This window comes from Papilio machaon, chromosome 20 (genome assembly GCF_912999745.1).
Source record: "Papilio machaon chromosome 20, ilPapMach1.1, whole genome shotgun sequence".
NCBI classification, from domain to species: domain Eukaryota; kingdom Metazoa; phylum Arthropoda; class Insecta; order Lepidoptera; family Papilionidae; genus Papilio; species Papilio machaon.
Window position 1 is genome coordinate 518,038 of NC_060005.1, and position 13,592 is coordinate 531,629.

The window sequence follows — 13,592 nt, forward strand, 5'->3', positions numbered from 1 at the left end:
GTTCCAAAAATTAAATGTCTTTGAACATAAATTTCGTATAATTTTTTATACATTTATCTGTCCAGTTTGATATCAAATAAATATTTTTTTATAAACTTATCAAAACGATTTTGGTTGTTTTAGTTTGTATTCGTTGGTTTAACCGTATGAAGATTTGTATCAAGTATAAAAATCGACATAAAATTAGAAAATTATCATATCAAAACTCATTAAATCTTCCCGAGCCATTGATCTGTAGTTATTTATTACAATTAACGTATCGTGGTAGAATGGAGATGTTTTGATTCCGTAGATAGCTTTGGTATGTGCCGATCTTAATTACGGACAGACAGACACTTTCTTTTTATGGAACGTGCGGTGATGCTGCTAACTTTGAGACCTGTCACACTGCATGCTGTATGTTACAGTAATCACGAGAGACATATTTTATGTCACACTAGCTTTTACCCGCGACTCCGTCCGCGCGGAATAAAAAAAAATAGAAAACGGGGTAAAAATTATCCTATGTCCGTTTCCTGGTTCTAAGCTACCTGACCACCAATTTTCAGTCAAATCAGTTCGACCGATCTTGAGTTAAAAATAGTGTAACTAACACGACTTTCTTTTATATATATAGATATAGTAATCACGTGACACAATGCTTCACTTTAATATTACGAGTATCACATGACTGTTCCATTTAATTTGGTCATGTAAATTATTGATTTTTATAATTGCAGTGGTTATTTGACAATACATTCGAATTTGGGTTAACGTGAGTTCAAGTGACCGCGATATTTTCTCGCTTTAAAAGTTTTCTCTCTTACCCGAGTTTCTCACATATGAAGGTTACCGTCAGGACCGGATAATGACTCTCGCTTAAAGAGGTTTCTCGCTAATCCAGATTCGACTGTATTAAATTATCGTTTTATGTTACTTTATTTGGTTATAACTTATTGATGTAATTAAATTTTAAATACTACTCTATTATTTTCAATTCTTAGTACACGCTAACGTAAAAAAATATCTTCATTGGCTCATATTGTAAGTTATTTTACGAGCCAAGTGGTGATATCAAAGACGCAGTGTGATTTGCGAAGGAATTGCGTTTTAAAAACTTTACGTTATTACAGACGGTTATAGTACAGACAATGCGCAAAAGCTTACGAAGGCCACAGTAAAGCGACACAGATATATTTAGCTGTCACCTGCGACACAGTCTGCGCGGAATTAACAAAAGCCTATGTGTTCTTACAGGTAATGTTCTATTTCTACGCTAGATGTCAACGAGATCCGTCGAGCCGTTCCGGAGATATCTTCTAACAAACATCCATCCATCCATCTAAACACTAGCATTTATAATATTAGTAAGATTAGTCAGGTAACGTTCTGTTTGTTTTTCCAACATAAAACAAGTTTTCCTTACAATGTCCCCATTATTTTCTGACTGAGTATTTATTCTAAATATTTATTTACAGTTTTTCTTTTATGTTGTTTTCTGTTCTCATATTTTAGGGTTCATTGAAAATCGGCGCTGCGGTACCCGCCGCAGCACATGTCGAATGAACACCTTTTCTTTTGAATAAATGTATTTCTTTCTTTCGTGAAAGTTCTCCCTTTTACTCATTAAACAATAAATCTAAGCCCAATTATTAATAAAAACAATTAACAAATATATATTTAACTCAAATCTTTTTTTATTACAACAACACGTTAGCTTCTGCTGGTATTTACAAATGTTAGTAACAGTTTCTTCTGATTTAAAGTTGAAACTCTAAATAATAACAAATAACAATATATCCATACCTATTATAAATTGCATTATATCATTCTTATTGCAACCATAAATGAAATAATTGTTATTTATTACACCCACACCCACATTAACATTAGCTGATAGGTGATAGCAATACGACATTTCTTTAAAAATGACATAAAGCGATAAACAAAAATGTACATGATTAACTGGTTTCGCTCGTTTTTGTCCTGGTTTTAAAATCTAATCTAGATAAATAAACATTAGAATTGTAATTTTAAATACTAAAACGATTATTTCTTTAAAATGTTAGTCCCAATTTTATCTTCATTTATCCGGATTCATCCAAATTTAGCTAAAGTCGTAGCTATTTTAAGTAACTTCTTGAGAAGTGAAATAGTGTTGTTAGCTGATCAAACGTGTTATTGAACCTCATATAAATCACATTAACTGTTCTACATTTTAATCTTATAAAAAATTAAATTTAGTCATCTATTTTCAGCCAGTTGTATACAATATTTGGAATTTCCTTTGCGGGTTCTAATCAAAAATTTAATCCAAAATTAGAAAGGAAAAGGTTGTTTTTATTTTTATTTCTTGTCACTGTTCGTGTGCACACTACCGATTTGGTTTACTTAGCTTAATTTCTACCCAAAGGTTGTCTGGCAGAGATCGCTGCTTAGCGATAAGACCGCCTTTTGTGAAAATCCTGTTGTACTTTCTTTTTTTGTAACTCCATGATAGTGCACAATAAAGTATATTTGTATTTGTAATTTTCTATCTTTCGAATTACTTTATAACTATTTCAACGAGTTAATTAACTAGTTACATTCAAAGATTGCACTATCTTAGTATCATTTTTAAGCACTAACGTTAATCTAAAATTTAAGGACTTTAGCATAAAAAATATAGAAAATGCATCAAAAATATTTTATACCGTGACTAGCATCTGTTGCGGATTTTTGACAAATCATGGCTATTGAAACAAAATGTGTAGGTTTGTAAAATGCGATCTGGACCAAAAAATCATGGAGTACGTATACCACGTTGACGTCAATTATATCAATAACCGGTGGTTTAACTAAACAGTGTCTAACTAGATTTTTCAGGTAACAGTTTTAGTCTTACATTGTTAGCTGTCTTAGACGTTTAAATCAATCTAGATTATATCTCATAGTTATTGATAAATGGCTATGTTGTGAGATCAAGTGAGTAATTGCTAACTGGACATCACAACAGGATCAGACCATGCACTCAGGTGATCGCATTGGACGATATGCGCTTGCGCAGTGACTAGTCATAACGGACATGGGGTGATCGATAACAATGTCCTCTAGTATTCTATTAATGACAAAACGTTGCATAAACAATTAATTAGATTGAATGTGGATGGTCACAAAGGTAGAGTACGACCTTAGAATGTATGGATGGATTATGTGAAAGAGGATATGTGAAAGAAGGGAGGGTATATGACGGCTAAGAGAAATGTATGGAAGAGTAGTACATACTGTGCCGATACTACAAAGGGAAAAATGCTAGATAATCATTCTAGTTCTATTCTATTATTAAAATAACCTTAATTTAAGTATATCAAAATTGTAGAAATAATACGATTTGAGTAAAATATTAAAACAGTTTATTGTTGACAGAAGCAAGTAATTATATATATGACAGACACGCGCGGTATATCGAGGTAAGATAAGATGGCGTCACGACAGTGTTGCTAGTAGTTAAGATGGGCGTTGTTTAAATTCTTCCAACAAAAGTAAAACATATATTACTTTTAAAATAAATAATTTAGCTAACAGCTTCTATTGTACAGTAACTCGCTTGATAAAAAAAAAATATTGCAACTGTTACTTACGTCATTGTAAGCATAGCAACATAAAGAGAAAGTATACTTCAGATAAAGGTCGTTGAACGACTTGGCCAATTGTATTTATGAACTGTTTGTAAACGCATTTGGAACAATAGAATCAGTATATTAATGTGCATACTCCTACGTATAAAATACAATTTTAATTAAAAAATTGTGCATAAAACAAAAACAAGACTTGGGACGTTAATTTTGCTGCTAAGTATTTGCCAAACAAGCTCTCTAATCATGATCATTGAAGCAGAATCGAGAGAGAAAAAAAATTAAAAATTGTTTCACATTTTGTCTTAAACATACTGTATCTCAGCCATTAATATTTTAAAGCGGAAAGATTTGATTGTCTGTTTATTTGTTTGTATTGAAAACGCTCCAAAATTACAGAACCGATTTGACAAATTTGTTCACTGTTAGCAAGCTACACTATCCCCGGATAACATAAGAATATTACTAGAATTTTTTAATTCCTCTCAGACGAAGTCGCGGGCAAGTGCTAGTTGTAAATAAAATCAATTAGTTTAAAATAAATTTACTCTCCTTTAAACAGATATGTTAGTGAAAGTTGTATTGAAACTAAACGAGATTATATAAAAAACATCCAAACAGACAAGTTGTATTTATAGCGCTAGATTTTGCTAGTTTTTTTTTTTCAATAACAATGTTTGTAAGATCGGGCCGTGTAAAGCGAGTGACCCTTTCACTTTTCTAATACAGAAATGAAATCTATATGCCCTTATGAATGAGTATTAAAGTACTAGCATAGAAAGTTATTGAACCAAGTATTTGATTGTACTCTCTTTCATTTATGGTTTTTTGTTAGCTTTTTCCTCTATCTTTTATCTTTTAAACAAGCTAACTTATTATTGCTGTATTATAATTTTACTGTGTCTCCTAAAGTAATAAATTTTTCATCAAAAAAACTGTTACCACCATAAATCTAATGTCCAAATATAATAATATCAAAGTTCTAAAATCCGAGTTGGGATACTGTTCCTAATATCTCATAGATTATGAAGGATCACCTAAATTAAAATCGATTCTATCGTGCTATTGGAGCGTGAAGCCGTAATCTGATATTACATCCTAACCTCCTCCCCTCACCCCCATCCGGTGTACGACCTTTACGAAGGGCTTCAAAATATACCCCTCTTAGAATTTACGTAAGTGTTAGTGTGCTAGAATTATTACCAAAATTAAAATCAATAATAAACTTGATATCTTAGTATTAACTTTAACATTATCATTAAAAATGCTATCGTCATGATATATTGTTATAATCTGATAGCTTCGGTGGTTCAGGGGTTAAGCAGTTGACTTGTAATGAGCAGGTCCTGGGTTCATTTACATATGTACATTTATACGACGTTCTTAGTGTGAAGGAAAACATCGTGATGCAAACTGCGCATATCTCAAAAGAAAATCAAAGATATGTGTAAAGTCAACCTGCACTTGGCCAGCGTGTTTGACTATGGCCTAGTTACCCCTAACTTAGGGTAGGCTCCGAGGCCCTCGGTGGGGATATATAATGAGCTGAGGATAATAAATCTACAAGATATAAAAAGAAAATACCGGCGTAGATTACACATCACTCAGAGTTATGTGTGTTCTTACATATAGCAAATATATGAAAAAAGTGTTCCCTAATATATTTTGGAACAGCGAATAAATTATATATAAATTATTACATCGATATTACAAACAATTTAAGATATCTAAATTAACTATTATGTAGAAGAAACAATTAAGAAAATGTCACGAGCAAGCAAAATACTGGTTTCCAAATGATAAATGTCTAACTTCATATTTGCAAAAACAATATTTGCTATCAATTGCGAAACGTAATAAAAATGAGGACATTCGAAATCGAAGAATCATCATTACTTCATTCTATTCAATTACAAATAAAAGTATTTGTTTTTTTTTAATATACCGCACAGGGCTTATCAATATTAATTTGTCTTTAGATTACATCAGGCGATCCCTATCATATTAGCGCCGTTATAAAAGTTACAATGTTTTTCGCAGCTCCAAGGCCATAGTTATTTATACTAAATGCATATTTATTTCAATGTCACCCCCCAAGTTTGCTGCAACTCCGAAAATAACCTATAAAGCTCTCATCTTGATGCATCCGAAATTTACAATAAGTAAATCAAAATGCAGATATATTCCTCTCTGTCTTTCTCGCTTCATTGATATTTTCATCTCTTTTGCTTCGTGTGTTTCAGTAGCTAAATTAAGTGACAAAGATTGTTTGCTAGCATTAAAGAGACTCCGAAACTGCTAAACCATACGAATAAATCTTTCACTGTTGGGAAGCTACACTATCCCTGGGTGACATAGGCTATATTTTTTTTAATTCCGCGCGAACGAAGTCGCGAGCAATTGCTAGTCTTCAATAAAGATCATACCATTTTTTGGTAACCTGTAATAGTCTGCTTATTTTAAAAGACAAAAACCGCTCTTGTTTTAAGACGTATGAAAATCTTGATGTTTTCTAAAATACCTTGTCAAAATTCCTAATAAAACCTGCTGGTGTACATTTGACCGGATATTTACGATCTATAGTCGCGTAAACAGATTACACGGGCAATCCAATTTATATGTTCTATACGGTTTTTATTATAACAAAGTAAGATCAGTAAATAAAAATGAAAATAGTATGGGTCCAAGGATACATCCTTGTGGTATACCAAATTTAATAGTTAAAAATAATAGTTCTGTTTACTCAATTAAGATAAAACTTGGCTTGGAATTATATTACTATTTGTATTTCTCAAACCTTATATCAAAATAAGGAAATTATTTAGTATATTTCATAATCAAATCACACACTTCATCATAAAACAGATTTGAAGGTGATGAATTAAAAAAAATAATTATTAAATTATTGAATCCCTCTTATCAAAATTGATTAATTGACCTTCAAAATAAAGCGAACAATTTTATCGTCGTTAAACTTGCTTTAAAATATTGGACAGTTTTTTTTGTTGCATTAAATCAGAAGCCATTAAAAAATGCCACGCATGGTTGATTATCTGTAAGCCACTTGAATATATCGAAACTGAATTATCAACGCATGATTAGTCAAAATGTGTTTTTTTAATTATTTAATACTAGTAATTTAAGTACTAGGTGTCCTATATTATACTTTCAATAAAAAATGTTAGAATAAGTCCTCATTTAGTACCACTATTATTCATATCTGTTGATAACAATAATTACTTCATTAAATAATATAATATAATCTTGTTCAAAATTAAAAAAGGTTATTTATTACTAATATTAAAAAGTTTTAGGGCTGAATAAAAATTAGGGGGCTCTGAAATACAATTGATTTTCAAAGAGGGCGGTGAAAGAAATAAGTTTAACAATCACTGGTCTAGAATAACCCATAGGCTACTTTTTTAAATTCCGTGCGGGCGGAGTCGCAAGCGAAAACTAGTGTAATTATAAAAATATCCGACGATCTCAAGATAACGAATATACTAGTGTTTAAGATGCAACATCCATCGAAGAGGTATGCGCTTTCGCCTTCCTCTCGAGTTAATTGATTCATTCTGAACGAATACCGTAACAAAACAAATTAATGCTTATAATTCCTAAAATCTACTAGATTTTGCCTGGAATTAAAAACAATAAGTAGCCTATGTATTCCATGCTGTAATGTATTCCAGGCTGAAATATATCTTTCAACTGTTGTGGATTTACATAGTAACAATAATCCATACACTATTCCAAACTTTCGCATTTATAATATTAGTAAGTCTAGTAATTCAGGCCGGCTTTGCTATGTGAGTTAGTGATCCTAATCATGATGTCTTTTCCCTTCTGTGTGTCGGCACAGTATGTTCCCTCCATTGTATATCCTTTCCTTCTAATCTGAATTCACTACACACATTTCTTTTATAGGTACTTCTTCTTTCATTAAATCTGTCTTCTTTCAGAAAAAAAAATGGTAAACTAAAGAAAATCCTAATATCAATAAGTTTTCTCAGAGAATGCTAAACATTTCAATCTTATTTTCAAACAAAAGCCGAAGTAATTTGTAATTCCAATGTTCCGAGAAATGTTTCAGAAATGGTTTATTTATCCGAAGAATATATTAAACTAGCTTTTACCCGCGACTCCGTCCGCGCGGAATAAAAAATAGAAAACGGGGTAAAAATTATCCTATGTCCGTTTCCTGGTTCTAAGCTACCTGCCCACCAATTTTCAGTCAAATCGATTCAGTCGTTCTTGAGTTATAAATAGTGTAACTAACACGACTTTCTTTTATATGTATAGATTTTTTTGCTGCGAAGATTCAAATGAAATTTTTAGTAAACAAAAGAAAATATACGATACTAATATACGATGAAAAGCGCTCCTGAAGAGTATTAGATGCTTTTTAAAATGTTGTAGAAAATGTTCTTATCTTCCATCCATCCATTCAGCCTCGTAACGCCCACTGCTGGGCATAGGCCTCCCCCAAAGATCGCCACAGTGATCCTGTGCAACCCGCATCCAGGATACACCCGGAACCTTGACCGTTCTTATCTTACTTAATGCGAAAGTTTGCTTGGATATGTTTATTAGAAGATACCTCCAGAACGGCTACGTGAATCATCATCGAATTTAGTATAAGAACACTGTCTATAAGAAAACATAGACTACATACTACGTTTTTTTTAATTCTGCGCGTAAGAAGGTGCTGGCAAAATATAATCCAACTTCTCATTGCAAATTCTCTCAACGCTTAAATTGTTGCTTTGTCACCTTTATAATTAGATGTTGGAAAACATCCTGTGCTCTTGTGTACAAATTCACATCAATTATAATATGCGATTCTTTCGTTACTATTACGTAATTCAGTAGAATTAACAACAGTATGAATCATTGTAACTAGTACGTGATAGATAACCAACCGATCGTTCGCATTATCGATGATAAATTTTTTCTGCCATGTTTTCGGTAGCAATTTTTTGTTCATTGACTTTAATGTAAAAAAGTTTATCCTACGTTTTGTTGAAAATTAAATAACTATGACGTCCTTGTCGATGGAGCTATTTCCAATCTTTTGTGTCCTCTTTACCTCCTGATAGTCACAACTTCCACTTTCTATTCTATCTGTTGCGTGTTATTCTTGGACTTCTTTTTATTTTTTTAACGTGTTTTGAATGAAATACATTATTACCGGACTTAAAATTCTTTGAGTTTTAGAGTTCCCTTAATCAAATACAATCATATAGCGAGGTATTTCGTAATATTTAAAATTAAACGCACCGGGAACTATACTCAAAGCAATATTTTTTACTAAACGAGCTAATAACGGAAACATTTTATTGTCAATTAATTTAAAATTGACATATAACAATTTCCTTTGATAATTTTATTATTTGAGTTACCTTTTATAATGTTTTAGAAGTATATTAAAAATCGTTCAACAATTGATATTATGTTTAAAAAAAAATCCCACGACCGAAAAAATATTCGTAGAGTTAATTTGTAATTAATTTTAACACTTGTATTTTCAATTAAAATCTATATTATTGTTTGCATAATGAATAAATGTTTGTTTTTTTATATTTAAGTTTCTTGTAACGCATCCAAATATTTTTAACTGCAATTAAAAACAAGATATGCGCATACGCGTCCTGCATTGACATTATAAACAAGATGGCGTCCTTGAACACGAAAAACGATTGCCTCACTGCGAGTGTTTACTGCTATTTTATTGATCCCCGAATAAACCGATGTAAGTTTATGCAATGTTTACAATAAATTTAAATATTTAATTAACATTTTTAATTTCCCACATCAATAGTTCTATGGAATTTATTTATAATAATAATAAATACGCTACACTCTAGACTGGGTGTTGCCATTTCAAATTATTGCAAAGAATTTGTATTGTATTTAATGTTTCTCTAGGTCAGCTTTTTTTTTAATAACAATAGAACTAAAACTGTATCGTAATTTTTTCTTATGTTATTCTTTTATTAAGGTAATTAAAATAATAATGTTTATATATGTCGGGAAATCTTTAAAATACTGAACCTTATTTTTTTAATATTTCTTTTACGTGTAGTAATTTGCAGTCAAAATATTAAGTTAGAATTTGAAAAATGTATCTTAAAAATCCTCTGTATGACATTGTGTTGTCCTCTAAAGTTTGCTTTCCTTAAATATCCTTTGCCATCAGTTTAATGCATTATGTGTTCGCAAATATTTATTTTTATCTTGCATAACCAAACAACTAGCGCTGTAAAAAATGAGCCGGCATTTTTATGTGTTGATTCATTACACAGTTGTGATGCGTCGTGTATCATCTCACAGCCTTGACCTCAACTTTGCAAAAAAAATTGTTTATTATTATTAAAATGTTATCGAATACTTTCGTTTTTTAAGCTATCGATCTAAGACTTATTCTTGATTCCAATCAGGTATATAACCGCTCGACTAGGAACATATTTGTCGGTGGGATACGTGACATCGAGCTAAGGGGCAATGCGACGGCGAACGGTGAAGTTTTATTTGTCGCATTGCCGGCGGCTCCGGTGGCATGGGCAGCGTTCTGATTGCACTGGCTGATAGGAGATGGCACGACCGGGGAGTGTGACGTCATCTGACGCATTATGATCGATGGTCACCTTTGACAACACACCCTTCTTTGATTGCCACGAAAATGTATTTGAAATACCATAAAATATAGTGTTTTATTATATTACAATTGTTCCAGCGCGAAAAATGTGACACTAGTTTTTCGATTTCAGGGGCTCGCTCGTGCGCGGAGTAATAAAAAAGTTCATACAATTATTCAATCAATTCAACGTGCCGGTCGGCCCCAGAAAAAAACAGAGCACCACGTCACGGATGACGTAACGAGAAACACACGACGCCGCCGGCGACGAGCACAGTAGGCACTTTGATATTTAATGTTTTGATCATTTCACCGCGCTCTAAACTAAACTACGACACAAACAAATTGACAGATAAACGATCCAGATAATAACTATTTTATAGGAACATTAAAACAACAATCGCAACAAACTTTCCCACGTTAGAATCACAATCACCGCGGAGAAAGTCTGTTGTGACGGCGAGCTCGGGAGCAGCGCGGCGCGCCGACGACAGAGTGTGCCCATCTGACAGGTGTCAGCCGGCATGTAGCGGCCGGCGCCTTACCTTTGACGAGGCGCTGCAGAATAATCTCCTTGTGCTCATGCGTGTGCGGCTCGCCGATGACGGCCAGCAGGTAGCATCCCGTGAGAGGACTCGGCGGGGGCGCGGAGGCCGACACCTCCGTCCCGAGGGACAAGGACCGGTCCTCGTCGTGGTCCATCGCCGAGCACGGCGCCGGCGCGACTGCCGACGTTTCGCCCAAGGGTAGCGCTCGCACAACCGCTCCGGACGAACACTCCGCTCGGAATGGTCTCTGAAACGACGGGGCCGACGGGTGCGCGCGCCGCGCCGCATCGACCGGCGGCGCTGCGCGGCACGCAGACGCGCAGGCGTCGCCCGCCTCCTCCGCCCGAACCCCTAGCCCGGTCCGAGCCTCCTCGCTTTTCAGCCCCGAAGGCTCCCCTATTTGCGGAACAGTGACGGAAGGTAGTCGGGGCGTATACGGCGACGAATGTCGGGCGCGCGGCGCACACGTGATCTGCATTGCGTCTAAACAACCCGGCTGGCCGCCTCGCCTCGCCTCGCCTCGTGCTCCACTCAGCTGGTGGCCGGCGATCGATACTGATCCTTACGCCGACGGTCAGCCGCCGTCACCTGCTCACCAAAATATTACGATCGACGACGATCACAGACAAAACACTGGACAGTATTATGCGAACACCTAAGACCATTTATATAACAAATAGGACAACATTAGATTTATTTAAAAAGTATTAGCTTTTGTGTACCTATATTATTATTCTGTACGCAATTACAAATAAACATACATCATCCATATTGGTAAGATATATTTTTAAGGTCCAAAATCCAAAGTAACGAAGTAGGATCAAGTCCTCTTAAGAATGGAACACTATTGATTAAAGTTGAAAGACCACGAAACGCGAAACATTGCAAAAATCCACCAGCAGCGCTAATGGCAGCGCGAATTTAGCATTCCGCGAACTCCGTTCCGGTCATGCGAACCCACCGCAGTCTGGCTGTTATCTTTTTTACCGTTGTATTATTTTTCGCTTCAATTTATAAAGCTATGATAGACAACAAGATGAACAGCATTCGAAACATGTCTTACTTTTAAAATACTAATTCAACACCACATTCAATAGAGTATATTTCATACAATGACCTGGACTTTATACAGGTAAACTAACGATATCTATTGTTTTATTTAAATTATTTTTATTCATTTAAGTAAGGTGAAACTGCCAATTATGAAGGACAAAAAAGGTGTTCGTTTCGATAATTACAACTTATACAAAGAGCAAGCAATAAATATCACGCAAATTTTTAGGTAACCCGACGTCTAGACGTGCTGTTTCATTATTTTTTAATCAAAATCGATACTTTTGTGCGACAGATTAAAAACGGCTCGGCTATTGACAGCTGTCAGTTTTGGCGGGGGTGACTTTTGTTTCAGATTTATGAAAGATTTTTTTTTTATTGAACGCTGCTCGGAATTTTTGCGACTGTAAAATATTGGTTACTTAATTTATCAAGATAAAAAAGGTAAAAAAGAAGCAGAGTCTAACTCTTAGATTAATTAAACTCTACTCTTAAGTCTAACTCCTATATTAATGTTAATTATTAAATTTGTACATTTTAATTTCCATGATACGTGACATATTTAATACAGTGGAAATAATTTTAATTAAAAATTACAAACTCGGAACTATTATAATTTGAGTTTACTGAGTATACAAAATTTTATTTATTATAACAGATACTTCCTAGAAGTAATAAATGCAGGTCGTAAACCTGAGTATCGGTCACAAAACTACCCCCAAATGACCAAAGTTGATGAATTAAAGGCTCCTATAAACTCTGCCGACCACAATAAGGATAGAAGTGACGCATAGTGTTACAGCTAACTACACTCTAAGGCTTTACCAATAATGTTGCCATTATAATAAAGTATTGCGGGATATTCTTTTTTACAAGCTTCTAATTGTTACTTCTTATTTATTTAATTGCAAGTTGTCCAAGACTTTGATATCTTTATATTAAACTAGCTGTTGCCCGCGAGTCCGTCCGCGCGTAAAAAAATATGCCTATGTGTTCTTTCAGACTATGATCTACATCTATAACAAATTTTATCGAGATCCGTTGAGCCGTTCTGAAGATACCTTCAAACAAACAAACATCCATCCATCCATCTAAACATTCGCATTTATAATATTAGTAAGAAGTAAGATGTCTGTATTGTACAATATGCTGTATTGACCATATTTTTTTTAATTTAATTCTTACCTTGATTACCGAAAAAAGTTACCATTTAAAATCTCTAGCAACGACAAAATATCATCACATCAAAAAAAAGCTTGACTCGCAAGATCATCATGATAAGTTCACCTAATATCTGGTATTCGCCTATAGCTTATTTCCTTATTCCACAAAAAATTATGGTCACCCTACGCCAGTGGGGCACGACCCTAAACTAAAGGGCGAGGGCACGATACGTATGCAAGCCTTACTGTCTTATTTTCGTTGTCACCACGTGGTAACTTAGTCACCAGAATTTTTAAAAGAACTTAAAAACACGTGCAATAGAGTTTTGAACTTTTTTAAATACATATTTACCTTTCTTTTAAATACAGTTCATTCTTTAAAATACTTCTTTTAAATACTTCCTTAAAAGGTAGCTTTTTTTTTTTTCGTGGGGAAATGCCTAACGCATACTTATCTGTCTGGGGAAAACGACAAGTTATGTCGGGTCTGCACCGACTAAAACCCCACGGTGGCCGCCAACAGCGATAGCGGGGGGACACGGGATCTCCATACGGAACGCAACCGCAGTCCCTAAAAGGTAGCTACCGAGCAAACGGC

The 13,592-nt window shown here is 34.3% G+C and overlaps 1 protein-coding gene across 1 annotated transcript in view; it reads right to left on the reverse strand.

Moving 5' to 3' along the window:
- LOC106721142 (microtubule-associated protein futsch) overlaps positions 1–11,008 on the reverse strand; it is a 110,774-nt gene extending 99,766 nt beyond the window's left edge. Inside the window, exon 1 of the mRNA XM_045682985.1 lies at positions 10,776–11,008. Coding sequence (XP_045538941.1) covers positions 10,776–10,932 — 157 coding nt within the window. The 5' untranslated portion in view covers positions 10,933–11,008. The remainder of the gene's footprint in view (positions 1–10,775) is intronic.
- Between the last annotated feature and the right edge of the window lie 2,584 nt (positions 11,009–13,592).